This window comes from Belonocnema kinseyi, chromosome 2 (genome assembly GCF_010883055.1).
Source record: "Belonocnema kinseyi isolate 2016_QV_RU_SX_M_011 chromosome 2, B_treatae_v1, whole genome shotgun sequence".
NCBI lineage: Eukaryota > Metazoa > Arthropoda > Insecta > Hymenoptera > Cynipidae > Belonocnema > Belonocnema kinseyi.
The window spans coordinates 5,639,250-5,654,716 of record NC_046658.1 but is presented as its reverse complement, the minus strand read 5'-3'; the positions used below and the strand labels follow the sequence as shown (position 1 = coordinate 5,654,716).

The window sequence follows — 15,467 nt, the reverse complement described above, 5'->3', positions numbered from 1 at the left end:
TTCTCATTCGTTCACTTCCTTGCTCTACTTTTTCACACAAATATTTCGCTCTTTCCCTGGGCATAATCCACACATAGTTCCCGTTAAATCATGACTCTATTATTCGCTCCTTTCCTTCTGCCTTCTGTCTCTCTCTCTCTCCATGCCATTATTTTTAACCATCTTATTCTTTCTCCATGCCATTCTTTCGAACCAACTCATATACCTTCCTTCCTTGCTCGTGCGTCCTTCTCACTTCATCCACCTCTAATTCATTCGTTCTAAAATACCTTTCCCTGTCCACCTCTATATTAGCTTACCTGCGTCTGTTCTCCTTCTTCCACCAACACTCCCTAACTAGCTTTCTTCCCCCATCTTCCAAAAATTTTTCCTTATATTTACACGCTCGACTCCCCGTTATATATACACGTTCTTCCTGTCTCCGTCCTAACAATTCAGTTCGGCGTATTGCTTGCCAACCCAATTGTTCACTTTACATACCTCTCCTGTATCCTACTTACCTCCTCACTAACCTTCCAACCCACATCTCTACTCCGTAAAAAAAAGACTCATCACTAACGAATCAAATGACTTCATTCTTCTCAAAAAATCATTTGCGAACAAGCTCTTCCCCAGACCCCACACCTGTCTTATCATCGCATTCTCTCTTCTTATCCCCTTTTTTATATGACCATCCACTCTTTCATTCCTCTGAAACAAGAAGGCCAGATACACAATTTCTTTCACCTCCTGTACCGCTTTTCCCTTCCACTTCCACTCCTCTCCTTTATCTCTCCCACATCCTTATCTAAACACCATAACCTTCGAATTGTCCGCAATTAATTCATACCAATGCTTGAGCAAGTATCGTCGAAACCTTTAATCATCTCCTTTAAAGCCTCTTTGCTTATAACATTATGTCATCTGCATATGCGAGTGACCATATTCTGACTCCTCCTACCACTCCGGCCGCTAGCTTACTTTCCAGATCAGCAATTAAAACTGCAAAAAGCGTTGGGCTAAGCAAGCACCCTTGCCTCAACCCCCTATCCATCCAGAAACCTCAGATATTCCCTCTTCTCCTTTCAACCAATCTTTCATTTTTTCATATACCTACTTTACTCTCTCGATTCGGATTCTCTCCACTCCTCTTTCTGCCGTTTCCTCCCGCAACCTCACCCTATTCACTGAAGGGAACGCGTCTTTCAGATCGACAAAAATGCGTACATTTTAGGACTCGTTTTGGTTGGTTCTCTATCCACCTCGTGCTGCAAGACTTAAATATTGTCAAGAGTTCTCCTTTCCTTCCTAAATTCCGCCTTCGTCTCCAGCAATATTTCTTTCCCCTCAAAATCCTTCCGTAGCCTATCTCCTAGCACCAACGCGTATATTTTGTACGCTGTATTCATTATCATAATTCTTCTATAATTTTCCTGCCTCTCCCTTTCCCCTTTCTTATACAGTGCTACGATCAACCCTTCCTTCCACTTTCTTGGAAATTCCTCCCACCTCTATACTTTTTTTACTACCCTGTTCAGCCTCTCCCTTACCTCTTTTGTGCCAAACAGCCACGCTTTATTCTCTACCCCGCCCAACCCTGCTACCTTAGATTTTTAACTTCCTAATCTGTTTCTCTACCTCCTCGTCACTTAGCTCCTCTCTATGTACCTTACTCTTTCTTCTAATCCCCTTATCTCTCTTCCGTGCATCTGATCCTTAAAATGAATATTTAAAAAATTCCCTTCATTCGTCACTCGCTATCTTCTCACTTACCCCACCCTTCGTTTCCTAAACCTGTTCATTATCTTCCACGCGGCCTCTCCTGTCTTTACACTTTTCAACTCCTCTTCCAGCTCTTTTCAACTCCTCTTCCAGCTCTTTTCCTTTTCCTGCTCTTTCTTTTTACACATCACCCTTAACTCCTTCCTCATTTCTACGTTCTCCCCCTTTTCGCGGTTCTTTGCTTCCACTTCTGTACTTCCTTTTCACCTTTCTCTTGATCAATTTATATTATCTATCTTACCAGGGCCTCACCTTTTCCTTTTCCTAGTTACCTTCTTTTGCACACACCCTTTCACTTTCTCTTTTAAATCCTCCGATATCTCGTCCATCGACTCCCCCTCAAAGCTAACGCTGCCCAACTGCTCCTGATACTTCTGTGTCACCTCTCGCGTCCATGGCATCACCTTCCCTATTTACCCTTCTTCTTCACCCTGCCTTCCGCGACCCTTCTCCTTTATCCACAAACTTCATAGCTGATGGTCTGATTTCACCCGCACTTCCGCTGCGAATTTCTCTATCTTCTCACACTTTTGCATATTCATGATCACATAGTCTATCACCGATACCCCCATTTTACTCACATACGTATATTCTTCCTCTTAATACCTTGTTATCATACCATTCGCCACCGCCAATCCTCTGTCCTCCATCCAGTCTCTTATAATCTACTCCTCCTTATTTATTATCTGGTCCTTCGATTTTCCTTCGAAAGTATTCTCTTTCCGCTACAGGCCTACTCGCTCCCTCAATGCACGCATTAAAGCCCCCCCCCCTAGTACCATCATCCCCTCATATGTCTCTCCTAATATGTCTTTCACTCTTTCTTTAACTCTTTCCATTCCATCCTTATTGTATACAGTCACAAACTTATACGTTACCCCTCCTATCTTTACTGCCCTCATCTGCACGCCCTCTCTCTCTCTCCCTGAACTTCTTCCTCTAATCCATCTATAACCCTTGTTATAATTCGCCTTGCTAGCCATTCCTATGTTCTTTACTCAGACCGCCTTCTGTAGCCTCCATTCATACCACCTTGGCTACTTTGGCTCTACTCTATCCCTTTCCTTTCTCTCCACTCACGTCTCTACCAGTACAATCACATTAAATTTCTAAATATACCTCTGGAAATCCTCATCTTCCTTCTTTACCCCTGCTACGTTCCAATACATAACCTCTAACACTTCTCCACTCTGCTTTACTCTCACCTCGTGCTTTCCACGCAACAAATTCGCCTGCACTTCCTTCAACGCCTCCTTATCCTCGTCCCATACCCACATTTTCTCATCCATTTTTATTTTCCGATACCCTACCTTCGCTGCTTTCCCTTGAGTCCTCTTCTTCCTAGCCCTGTCGTTTAACATTCTCTGCACATCCCTTTTCTTCCTCCTCAGCTCTTTTACCTCCTTTTCCAATCTCTCATCTCTTAATTTAAGGTCCTCCCAAATACTTTCCATCTGCTCTATAGCCACCCTTGGGTTCTCACTCAACCCTCTGACCTCGCCTATCAGCACCCTGAGAGCCTTCTTCTCCGTCTGCTTCTCCATTTTTATGAGGGGGACGACCTACGTGTTCGTACGCTTTTTTTAAAGTGACTCTCTAGCGCGTTTTTCTCCAGACTCTCTTTGCTTTCCCTTTTCCTCTTCAAGAGAACCTTCCCCTCGTTTGCAATGGAGGCTCTCTCCCTTGCCTTGTCGCTTCCTTCGCTCCGATTCTTCCTTCTCCCTGACGCGTCACTTGACACCGGGCCACGCACAGTACGTACTGCAGCCAACAGATGTCTCTTAAGGCCGCTGTCGCTTAGTACCCTCAAATTACTGTTTCTTTGCACTATTTCATCTCTCACAGCCCCTGCAGACACCCTTTTCTCACCCTTAACAACCCCAAGAAGTAAGAAAATCACCCTTGTTCATCATAAAGACCTAAACTCCTGATAACAAAACTACCCCGCTCCCTTGCCAACCTAACTATACTTTCCCTTTTTAACTAAATCCTACCACGCAACTGTCATGAAAATTATTCTTTAACTCCCGAATTCACCCCTCACAACCCTACTCACCTCCTAAACTTTCACCCTCACACTTCATTCACACCTTCCACGCAAACTCCGTAAAAACTTGTCACCACCTGTCACGGCACAGTTTCTCACTACCGCCACCAACATGCAAGTATCTTCATCTCAAATAGCTTATTTGACATCCTAGCTAAATCAATATAAAATTCTAAATTTGTCACAGTGATCCACTGTTTGTTAAAGTATCTCTGAAGAATCTGTTGATATTATTCAAGATTTATGCAAAAATTGCATATTTATTCATTTTCTGAGGTATCCTGCGAGATTTGTAAATGGTATCGAGTCGCTCTATCGCAATACACCTTCTTTGATTTCTATAAACTATATTAGTTTTTGTATTTTTAATTTCTATTTTAATAAATGTTAATCTAAGAGTGGCAGAAAGTGGATGCTTACATTATCACGGTACATTTTTTCAATGTTTGATTCACAGTTTCCTGGCATTTTATGTTAAAATTGCTAACCTTATTTTATTACTCATGATTCTTTATTTTAATGTTTCAAGTAAGTTAATTGAATCTTTTGAACAGATTACTCCATTATGTGAAAGATGATTTCAACGTTTTTAAGTCAACACTAATATTTATGTAGCTGATTTATTTTATAAATTCTAGCATGAGCTTTCAAATTGTATGTTGTTCATCTCAAATATTTTATTTGGCATTCTAGCTATATAAATATAAAATTCTAAATCTGTTACATTGATCAACTGGATGTAAGAGGACTTCTTAACGGCATGTGATACTTAAACAATTGTCGATTTCACAAGTTTTAGGTTCCACTGGCTTTTTTTTTAAAATAATAAATATTTTGTCTTAAATATTTGGAAAATGATAACGAACATGGTAGCGGACGTCTCCACACACTTTTTGTGTGGGTTATTTCAAAAAAGTTTTAATTTAGCAAAATGTGATTAATTTGCATAGTATCGTTTTTTTTATCAAAAAATTTTTGATAGTGCTAACAACGTGCGTGTACATCGCGAGGTTATGTGTGTGACAATTCACTCGAGCGTTACTTCCAAATTACACAATATTTTTAGCCGAAAACTTTGGGCTTGCAAATAAAGATAATAACTAATCTCCCGGAACTAACCTTGTTTGCAGTCAATCAAATAAGTTTATTTCATCAATAATTTCTAGATTATCGGAAAGGCAGAGATGAAAAATGACGAAACCTCAAAATAATGCATATGGATACAATTTTTATTCATTACAATAAATTTTTTTCTTATTATTCCTCAAAAAAGAGTCCGGGGACGTCTGTTATGATATTTTATAGCATTTCCGAATTCAGTGTTTAAAAATTTTCATTTTTGTGGAAAAAAAGCCGGGGAAACTGTAAGTATCACATGTCCTTAAAAATTTGTTGGTATTTCTCGAGTCGCTCAATCGTAAAGCCTTCTGCAATCTTACCATTTTTACAACATTATTTTTGAATTGAAACATTTTTTTCAATACATAGTTATTGAAAATATCAAAGAAATGAAGCCGCTATACAGAGCTCTCTGTTTAATTTGTTTCTGAAATTCTGCCATAAAGGTTAAAAGTTTTCTTAAGTCGAATTCTTATCGAAATTGACATGTTTATATAATTGGTCTTGTCTCAAAAGGTTGCATCCAAGGATGTAAATAGAAATTGAAATAGTTTATTACAATTGAAGGCAAGGAGGACGTAATTATAATTCAAAAATCAAGTGTCGTATCTTTAATAGACTGGAAAAAAAACGACATGTGATGATATCAAAGGGGTGCATCTAAGCGAAATCTCATCAATAGGCCTTCCGCGACATCGAAAAAAGGATATTTCGCCGATACGCGTTTTTTTTGGAGAGGAACGGGGGTCTTCTTATTCTGTATCCTGAAACACGCAGACGATGGAAAATTATGTAAATCTCTACAATTTTCAATAATTTTAATAATTGCAAAATCAATGGTCTATTATTTCGTGCTAGTAGTAAATTGTACACTGTTTTCTTTTCTGAAAAATTCTTTAGAATTCCTTGCAAAATTTTTAAGCAGGGAAGTTTTGTGATGAAGGAACACGCATAGAATTCATGGGAAAATATCCTTCGGTGAATTTGGTTAAAACTTGGTAATTTTGTGGGTTATAAGGACCCGATGAAATATCCGTAAACAATTTTTGTAATTGATCAAATATAGTCATTATTAAGCGCGGATATTGCATTTATAAGAATCGGCCGGCTATTCCGATTAGCACGAACGTATTGGATAATGATCCTATTTTAGAAGCGTTGCTGCCCTCATACTGTGAGTGTTGCACTTAATTGGAAACATTGAACGCTTCGCGTTCGGAAGTTGCGAGGAGCGGGCGATTTATACAATTTGCATTGAATTCCATCAAACTAAGGTAACACATAATTATGAACTTATTTCAAAACCGTTACTGCCTAGAAACAGTGAATGCCGTAGTTGATTCTTAATATTGAGCGCTGAGCGTTCAATCCTTGCCAGAAGAGGTCGATAAATATGACTTGGACAATTTCACATGATTAAGACCTTATTTTAAAACCGACGCTGCCCTGAAACAGTGATTGTTGCAGTTAATTCGAAATATTCAGCGCGTCGTGTTTGTTCACGTTGAATCTTAATATTGAGCGCTGAGCGTTAGATCGTTTGCCAGAAGAGGTCGATAAATATGATTTGGACAATTTTATATGATTTAGACCTTATTTTAAAACCAAAGATGCCCTGAAACAGTGAGTGTTGCAGTTAATTCGAAATATTGCGCGCTTCGCGTTTAAACACTGTTAGAAGTGAGCCCTATATATGATTCAAACGATCGAACTTGATACTGACCTTGTATGATAACCATTTCTGTCCTGACACAGTGAGTGTTGCAGTTACATTCAAATATTGAGCGTTCTGCGTTTGAGCATTGCGAGAAGCGGGCGATTCATATGATTAGCATTTCTACACTTGATACAGACCTTATTCAAGCACAGTTGCTGCCCTTAAATCGTGATTGATGCAGTTTAGTCAGAATATTGAGCGCTTAGCGTTCGGCCGCTGTGAAAAGAGGGCGTTCCTTGTGATTCGCCTTACGGCACTAGATACTGGCATTACTTTTCACCATTCCTGCCCCGAAGCAGTGAGTGCCGCAGTTGATTAAAACTATTGACCGCGTACCGTCTGGAAGTTGCGGAAAACGCGCTGTAATACTGTGGATATTTCATTGGGCCCTTATAACCTACAAAATCACCAAGTTATAAGAAAATCCACCAAGAGACATTTTTCTATGCATTATATGCGGGGTCCTTTAATATTTTTAACAGCGGCTATGTTTTTCATCTTTTATGGGCTATTATCTTGTTTTCTGTGGAATAAAATATTTGTTCATAAAAATTCGTATAATTAAAAATAACTTCCTGATTCTTTTTTAGAAGGCGGTAAAGCAGCGAAACGAAGAAGCAATGTCTTGTTACACAGCTGCGTTGAATGAAATTCCACCAAATGTGAGTACTTCACAATTCTCAAAATTCTTGATTTGTAGGACCTGCGATAATTACTATATAGAAAATTAGGGGTTTCCAAGTTTGTGTTCACAATAATTAATATTTTTCATGAAAATCGTACCGACCACAGTGGTTCAGAATAAGAATTCACTGTTTATAATCTCCCACAGGTTGTATTTCTTAACCGATTTTAAAGTTGATTATTTCTAGAAATCTTCATCCTTCATATTTGAAGAGAATTTCGGTATGCGATTTTTAAATTGTTGTCACAGAGCAACAATATGTACACAAAAAGTGACAAAATGGGCCATTTCAGCTTTGTGAATTTTTATCTTAATAAAAAATATAACAAAATATAACAAAGAGAGAAAACTTTGGTTTCCATAATTCCAGCTGATAGTGATCAGCTGGAATTATTGAAACCCAAGTTTTCTCTTCCCAATTAGCTATAGAATTCTAATAAAATATTAGTTTGCACACTTCACCCCGTAAGTCGGGTTTATAGGGTCATAAACTAATCCTACCAATAACAAAATGGGTTTTACGAGTTTTTGGCGCTAACAATTTATTATTATTGATAATATAATTAAATTTACATCATGCTAGAAAGCTGCTTTTTTTTAATTTTTAACTTTGTGCCCAATTTCTAACTGGAGTGAGGTGGATGTTTAAGCAAAGTTAAAAAATTAATTGTTTTAGTAATTTCTTATTATTGTTAACACTATTTAATTTGAATAATACTAGAAAGTTGCAGTTTTTTCCGAACTTTTCAACTTTTTGTCTAATTACCAATTAGAGTGAGGTGGATAATTAATTAACATTCAAAAAATTAACTGTTTAAAAATAAATAAAAAATAAATTTATTAAAGAAATGTTTATTTAACTGAAAAAGCCAAAACTTCTTTTCCCGGCATGAAAGTGTCAGGAAGTGGTAATTGAGAGGTGCTAATTGTAGTGAGTTTGCAGAAGAATTTCAGATGAATGATGAAAAGAGTATGTGAAAGAGTTTTGTGAGTAAGGATTTATATGTTGGAAATAATTAAAGTGAAAAGCTCTGTGATATTTTAGAAGATTGAGACTGTTTGTGTAGGCTGAAGAAGTGCTTTGTTTAGCATGAGGAGCAGGGTGGGGAGATAGATGCAGACGAGTAGAGATGACAGGGAGGCTTAGGGAGAGATAAGCATGGAAGGGAAGTACGGAAGAATGTACGGTAGCAGGGTGAGGTATCCCCGCAGTGACAATAGCTATGCAGTACGCAGGTTATTTTTTTATGGTTTCAGACGACAAAGTATTCTGGATGCAAAAAGGTGAAAAGAAAAGGAGTCAATATAGGAACAAAGTAGGGTGGGTGAGATTAAGGGCGGATAGTTTTAGCCGAAAATGATCAGAACACACCCGGGAGAGGATCAAAATAGAGGGTTGTTTCTAAAGATTTAACCTGCTTTACCTCGAAAAAAGGGCTACTTCAAGAGCAGGAAAGCCTTTTTTTCTGGAGGCAGCACTCAGTGTTGCTACGAGCCCGTTCGTGTATAACAGGAAGGAATGCCAAAGTGTTTAGAAAAGGGACAAGGGGTGACAAGATGGACTAGACTAGCAAGATTTATATTGGGAAACGAGGTAAGGGAGGGGATCCGTTGGGGAAAAAAAGAAAACAGAAAGTGTAGAATATGTGAATGTGAGGGAGAAACTTGAGATTATGTTTATGATTTTTATTCAACTTATTAGCATTAACATTTTAGAAAATTATTATCATTTAATGAAGAATAAATAGTTTTTCACATTTTTCGGGAGATTTTAAAGAAAAAAATTCCTTCAAAAATATTAAAATGTTGTTAAATTTCGTTGAATGTAGTCACGTTATCTTTTTACATTGTAAGATAAACGACCCCGCACAATTTACATTAAAATCCGGCGCTTGTCAAATTGGCTGCAATTGCAATATATTATAGTTCACACCTTCCTGATCAAAAAATCCTTATTGGTACTAATCCAAAAATTAAAAGTTTTTGTGATAGGTGGGGCTGAACGCGAAAAATATGAGCACAAGCGAATTTAATATCCCGCTTGAAACTTAAAAATGAGGAGCAGATATTTTAATAAACTGTTCAAATATTGAAGGTGGAACACAGTTCAGTCAATGAATACAGGACTGTAGATCAGTCGGATTATCAAAGGAAAAGCCAGTTCAGCTACTAAAGGCAATGTAATGGGACTGCCCTGGCAATGTGAACATTTTTCAAAATAATCAAGGCAAAAGACATTCTGGACTACCAAAGATATCGTTTAGCCTAGATATTTTAGACAAAACTATAGATCAGTCGGACCAAGAAAGGCAAGACATGTTATTAGTCCAGTCAGTTAAGAAAAGGCTATAAATCAGTTCAACCAACAAAGGAAAGCCACGTTATTAGTCCAGTTGGATAAGACAAGACTATAAATCTGTCAAACCAACAAATGCAAGACATATTATTAGTTCCGTTAGTTAAGACAAGTTTGTCTACGCTGGGCTGGTCATGCAAGCAGACTTCGCTAAGGACTTGTTAATGTCTGTGACCTGCATCAATAACATTTTCAAGCAATGCTGTCGTAGGATATTTGATCCGCTGTAGCTGATGTCGTACATACTCTAAATACCATAATATGCTCGCAATGTGGGCACATGAATCAAGGGTTCTAGCTCCAGTTTTACTTGGGAGATAATACCCTAAGATAGATCCGATAGGTTCTTCATTTGCAAAGTCCTCATTCTTTGGCCTGTTAAAATCTTCTGCAAGCTTTAGTTGATATATTTCTATTGTAAAGTCTATCAAATAATTGAAATCGAGTCTTGCAAAGTAGGGTACATGATTTGCGTGTAATTGAACCCACCGTGCGTTTCTCGTGTGAAGGTTGTCTATTTCAACTCTAGCTTTAATAACATTTGGTTCACGAGACTTTTTAAACATTCTTTTTGCTACTTCAGTAGATGCTCCCTCCTTAGCGATTGGTTCTCGATATTTATTGAGTATCGCGCCGGCAATTCGGCAAAAGTTTCCAATGTTGATGGAATGGTTCATGGAAACATTTCCTCCAAAGAATTGAAAAACGGATTTTACATGACCATTGCGCGCTTCTACTAGCCACCTTGTTTTTGTAATTATTCTAGTCATTTGCAGATTAAGTATGAAGTTGTCATTAATCTGGCTGTAGAAGGGCGGGGATTTTATGATCAATACCCAAGTTGTCGAGTAAAGGTAAAACATAGGCAAAACCCATGATTTTAGTTTTAATATCGAACTCCCGCTAGACCAACAAATAATCCCGTAAAAGAAAAACATAATTATGCGTAAAGCCTTATTGTTTAAACATGCTTCCTTAATTCCCAAAGGGTTAACTCTAGTTACATAACCTACAACAAGACTGATCATTACTGAAATCATGTGAATGATTTCTTAATGGCCCTCCAATATGGCGGTCCATGAATGACACAAAAGGTCAACGAAGGTCGCCGCCATTCTGGACGATCGTGCTAATCTGATGCTCACTACCGAGCAGACTCTCACTGAGAATTTTATAAAGGATAAACCCAAACTTATACAAAGCGCAATTTACTGGTTATCGTATTACACCCTCGGTATGTTATTTGGTTTACTAATGAACTTCCACCATGGCGGTCCATTACTGACACGAAAGGTCAGCTAAGGTCGCAGCCATCATGGATGATCGCACTTAGTCAGTTCTTACTGCCGCACAGAATTTAAAGTAATATCTTACAGATCCAAACCCGTATTCGAAAAGAATAAATTTCACTTAAGTTGCTGGCTAACTGTCCCCATCACCCTCAATATCGACCACGCACTAATCATAATTTGATAAAGGCGAAATGAAGACACATATCTTTACTTATCTGTATAGTTTTTTATACGCCCAAACAAGATGCGTGGGTTAACTTCGTATAATTACATTTTCCGCGTCGTTATGGGAGTGAATGTCGACGACGCCGTATACAGAATTGATGCCTAGGCCATAGATTACGCACCTAGATTACCGTTTATGCTACGCAACTAAACGTGTGAAGGCACGCTTAAATTTGAGTGCTTTATAGCGGGTAGCCATTTTCCCTTGTTCCCCCCTTACGCGCATTGGAGTGTTCCACATGGATCGCCCTTTTGACTCACCACTTCACTCACCTGCACCACATGCGCGACTGCTAGTATTTTGACAGTTCGAATACTAAACAGCCGGTGAAGAATTCCTATGTAGCCGCGTATTCCTCCAGCCAATGTGAATTGGAGGTGTCGTGAGTGAATGAACGATTCACGACTACCTAGCCGTGAATCTTTGATGTTGAGTGTATCCATGTAAGGGTGACGTAGTGTGGCGGTCGGGTCTGCCGGCCCGAAGAGTGTCTAGTGAACAAGAATAAACAAAAAGGTTCGGCGATATTGGTGGATGTGTGTATTTTGTTAAAAATTAATATGACCCCCTAGTCTGGTGACAAATCGGACCTGCAGGATTATAATGCCTAACTCTCAAAAGTTTTGTTTCCTGGCAACATGCCAAAATCCTCGAGACTTCTGTCCTATGAAAGATCATAGATGGACTCTTTGCTTGACCAGGTATTGTATTAAGGAATTTGAAATTAAATTTAAGTTGATTGGGCGTGAGCTTACTTAATTTGGGCGTGGTATAGAATACTACGTCACAATGCGTTTCATAGATATATACAATTGCAACAGGATTATTAAGGTTAGGATTATAGAGACTATTTGCAAAATCGGTTACATGTCTTTCTATGTATTGCTCTCTTGCAATTGCGTTTAATCCAATATTGTAAGAAACAAAACGTGACATCAGTGATCTTCGCAAGATAGCAATAGTCAGACTAACAGCTTGCCTACTACTAAATCGATAAAATGACTTTTAGAAAATCATCTGATAAGTTTTGACGCATTTTACATAAAAATGTTAGGAGATACTTTTTTCTCACATAACGAAAGTTACAACCTGGTTTAGGCACAGGATCACATTATGTCTACAGCTTTCTAAACTGAACACGTTTTATTGGAATTATGGCTCTGAATTAATCTTCTGAAAAGCTTTCTTCATTATCAGAATCAGACTCATCAATTCTGGCTGGTTGTCGTAAAGTATGCAAGAAATTCAGCAGTTCTGTTCTCAATAAACGATAAGGCCTATTTACGAATTGTAAACCGTTCAATAAAATATTCGGCAAAAAGCCTTTAGAGTCTAAATGCTGAAAACAGCAGCGAGCTGCTTCGGGGACGTAGACATTTTTTAAAAATAAAAATATTAACCCGGCACTCGACAGAAACTCTTACAATATTTTCCAACCGATTGCAAAATATGCAAGAACGATGCTGCTTGTGCTTAATTACATTTTGTCTTAGACATTCTTTATTCTGTTATACTTCACGCATTTCCGCGTTATTACTTCGATTGCCATTTACACATATGCGAGTATTATCTTGTATCTTTTGAGGAGAATGATTGAGATTACCACGACGAAGGATTGCGATCTGAACCATTCCGCGAAGTTCTAATCGACCATCGCATACATATCATTGTGTTTTATGTTACGGAACTGCATTGAATTTAGAAACAAATGACAATATGAGTGATCGATTTATGTTTCACAACTGCATGCAATTCAGAAAAAAATGAAAATGTGAGTGAGCGTTCAATCTAATGAAACTGCATTACATTCAGAAACAAATGACAATATGAGTGATCGTTTTATGTTTCACAACTGCATGAAATTCAGAATCAAATTACAATATAAGTGATCCTCTTAGGTTTCACAACAGCATGAAATTCAGAAAAGAATGACAATGTGAGTGAGCGTCTTATATTTAAGAACTGCATGGAATTCAGAAACAAATGACAATATGAGTGATTGTCTTATTTTTCACATCTGCATGTATTTCAAAAATGAATGAAACACGAGTGATCGTCTTACACGGAGAGAACAAAACGGCTGCGGTCACCGCGACTCACGGTGCTGATGCGCGCAACGGGAAAAGGTGCTTCAAAATTCTCGACAATATGTGAAAGTGACGTGTTCACGGTGACCACGCGAGTGCTTCACGACGATTATGCGCGTGACTCACAGTTCGCACTTTCACGCCAGCCACCAGTGTGATCACAGCCTTCAGAATTATTTTCACGCGCAACAGCACTGTGATGACGCAGCGATCAGAACCGTTTTGATTACAGTCCTGGCAACGGTTAAGGCTTTATGCATTAGCTGATCGTAACGATGTAAACCGATTGTCGTCGTCTTGCATCTGGTAATTGCTTTATGGTAAGTGATCAACTTATTATAATAATTTGAATAAAAAATAATATTCCAATAATATTTGAACGATGTAAATGTTCTTAAATGAATTTTATTTTCATTTTTTATTGCTCACCGTTGCAAAATATTTAAAGGGTGGCAGTCCAAAAGGTGCTAGGGTCATTTTTATGAAAATAGGTTTATTGGCCCGCAAACTATTTTAAAACCGACTACACATCCGGGTTAAAGCATTTGCTAGAAATCGCATTTTCAGTATAGTAATAAAAGGTATGTATACCGCAGGGTGTGACGGGACATGCTGTACTTAACCCCAATCCAACAGTAATCCCAGATCTGAAACAAGATGTGGTCCAATACTATCACACGTTTATGTCCGTGTGAATTTAGTAGGAGACGATATGTATGACTGGGTTGCGCGCGCAACCCACTTCTCCGGGTTTAATTTTTCGCGTTATTCTTAATTTCATGCATGAGTCGATTTTGAGGTTACGTATATATGTATTTCAGGTGTATATAATATAAATATTCTTACTATAATATATATATATATATATATACTATCTTTAAATAGGTATAGTTCAACTAAAACAATTAAATTTATACAAAAAAATTTTTTTAATAAAATGCATAAATTTCAAAAAAAGTTGTTTAAATTGTTTTCAACAAAATAGTTAAATTTTTGAACAAAAAGTTAAATGTTCATTCAAAAAGCTAAATCATATACTAAAAAAAGAAATTCCAATAAAATACGTGAACTTTGCACAAAAGAAATTTATTTTCCACCAAGACTAGTTTTCCTTACAAAAAATTTATGTTTAATAACAGTTAAATCTTCGACAAAAAAGATTAATTTTCTTGTAGTTAAGAAAAAATAATCTTGAAAGAAAAAAAAATTTTTTTGTACAAAATACTTTAAAATCCTCCAATATTTGAAAATCCTTTAATAACTCTTGAAATTTTTCAAAGCTTTTGAAAATTTCTTGAAATTTAAAAAAACCTCTAAAATATTTTAAATCCTTAAAAATGTCATACTCAATTATTAAAATCAATTGAGAATGCCTGGGAATCTATTGAAATATCCTAAGATATATCAAATACTTTAAAATCTCATATTAAATTACTGTAATAAATTGCAAATTACTTGGAACCTTTTAAAATACTCTCCAATTTTCCCAATCCTTTGAAATCTGTTGAAATGACTAGAACTTTTCTTCAAGATTTCTGAAGTAATTTTGAATGTTGTAAAAAAACTCTTTTAAAGTTTTATTAATTCTTTGAAGTTCCTTTAAGTTATAAAAATAAATTGAAATTTCCTTGATATCTTTTAAAACGTCCGGAAATATTGAAAATCCTTTAAAATCTCTAGAAATTTTTCAAACTTCTTGAAAATTCCTTGCAATTTTAAAAATACTCTGAAATATTTCAAATATTTTTCATTTTAAATCCTTTAAAATCTCATTCTAAATTATTAAAATGAATTCTAAATTCTTTGGAATCTATTAAAATCTAGACACCGAAATATGTAATGGTTTAATGATTTAATTATTATCTGTTTAGGTAAAAATTCTAAGAGAGAAAATATGTAGCTTCGTTTTATTTGAAAATTTAAGGGGGCAAACGAATATTGTGAAAACTTGCAAAGTATACAATGAAAACAATAAATTATATTCTATTCTATTCTATATATAATTATACAATCACATACTTAATTATATAATTAATTTTCATTATGTTCAATAATATACACGATATGAAGTATACAATATAATGAACACAATATAGTATAGAAAAAAATATTAATCACAGTATTAATATTCTGATATTGCATATATATATATATTTTTTTTTTAAATTGCACGAAAT

At 36.6% G+C, this 15,467-nt stretch overlaps 1 protein-coding gene across 1 annotated transcript in view; it reads left to right on the top strand.

Moving 5' to 3' along the window:
- The window catches only part of LOC117168237 (amyloid-beta-like protein), a 383,494-nt gene that overhangs the window by 174,209 nt on the left and 193,818 nt on the right, over window positions 1-15,467 (top strand). The window contains exon 7 of the mRNA XM_033353726.1: window positions 7,235-7,306. Within this exon, the coding sequence (XP_033209617.1) occupies window positions 7,235-7,306 (72 nt within the window). The remainder of the gene's footprint in view (window positions 1-7,234; window positions 7,307-15,467) is intronic.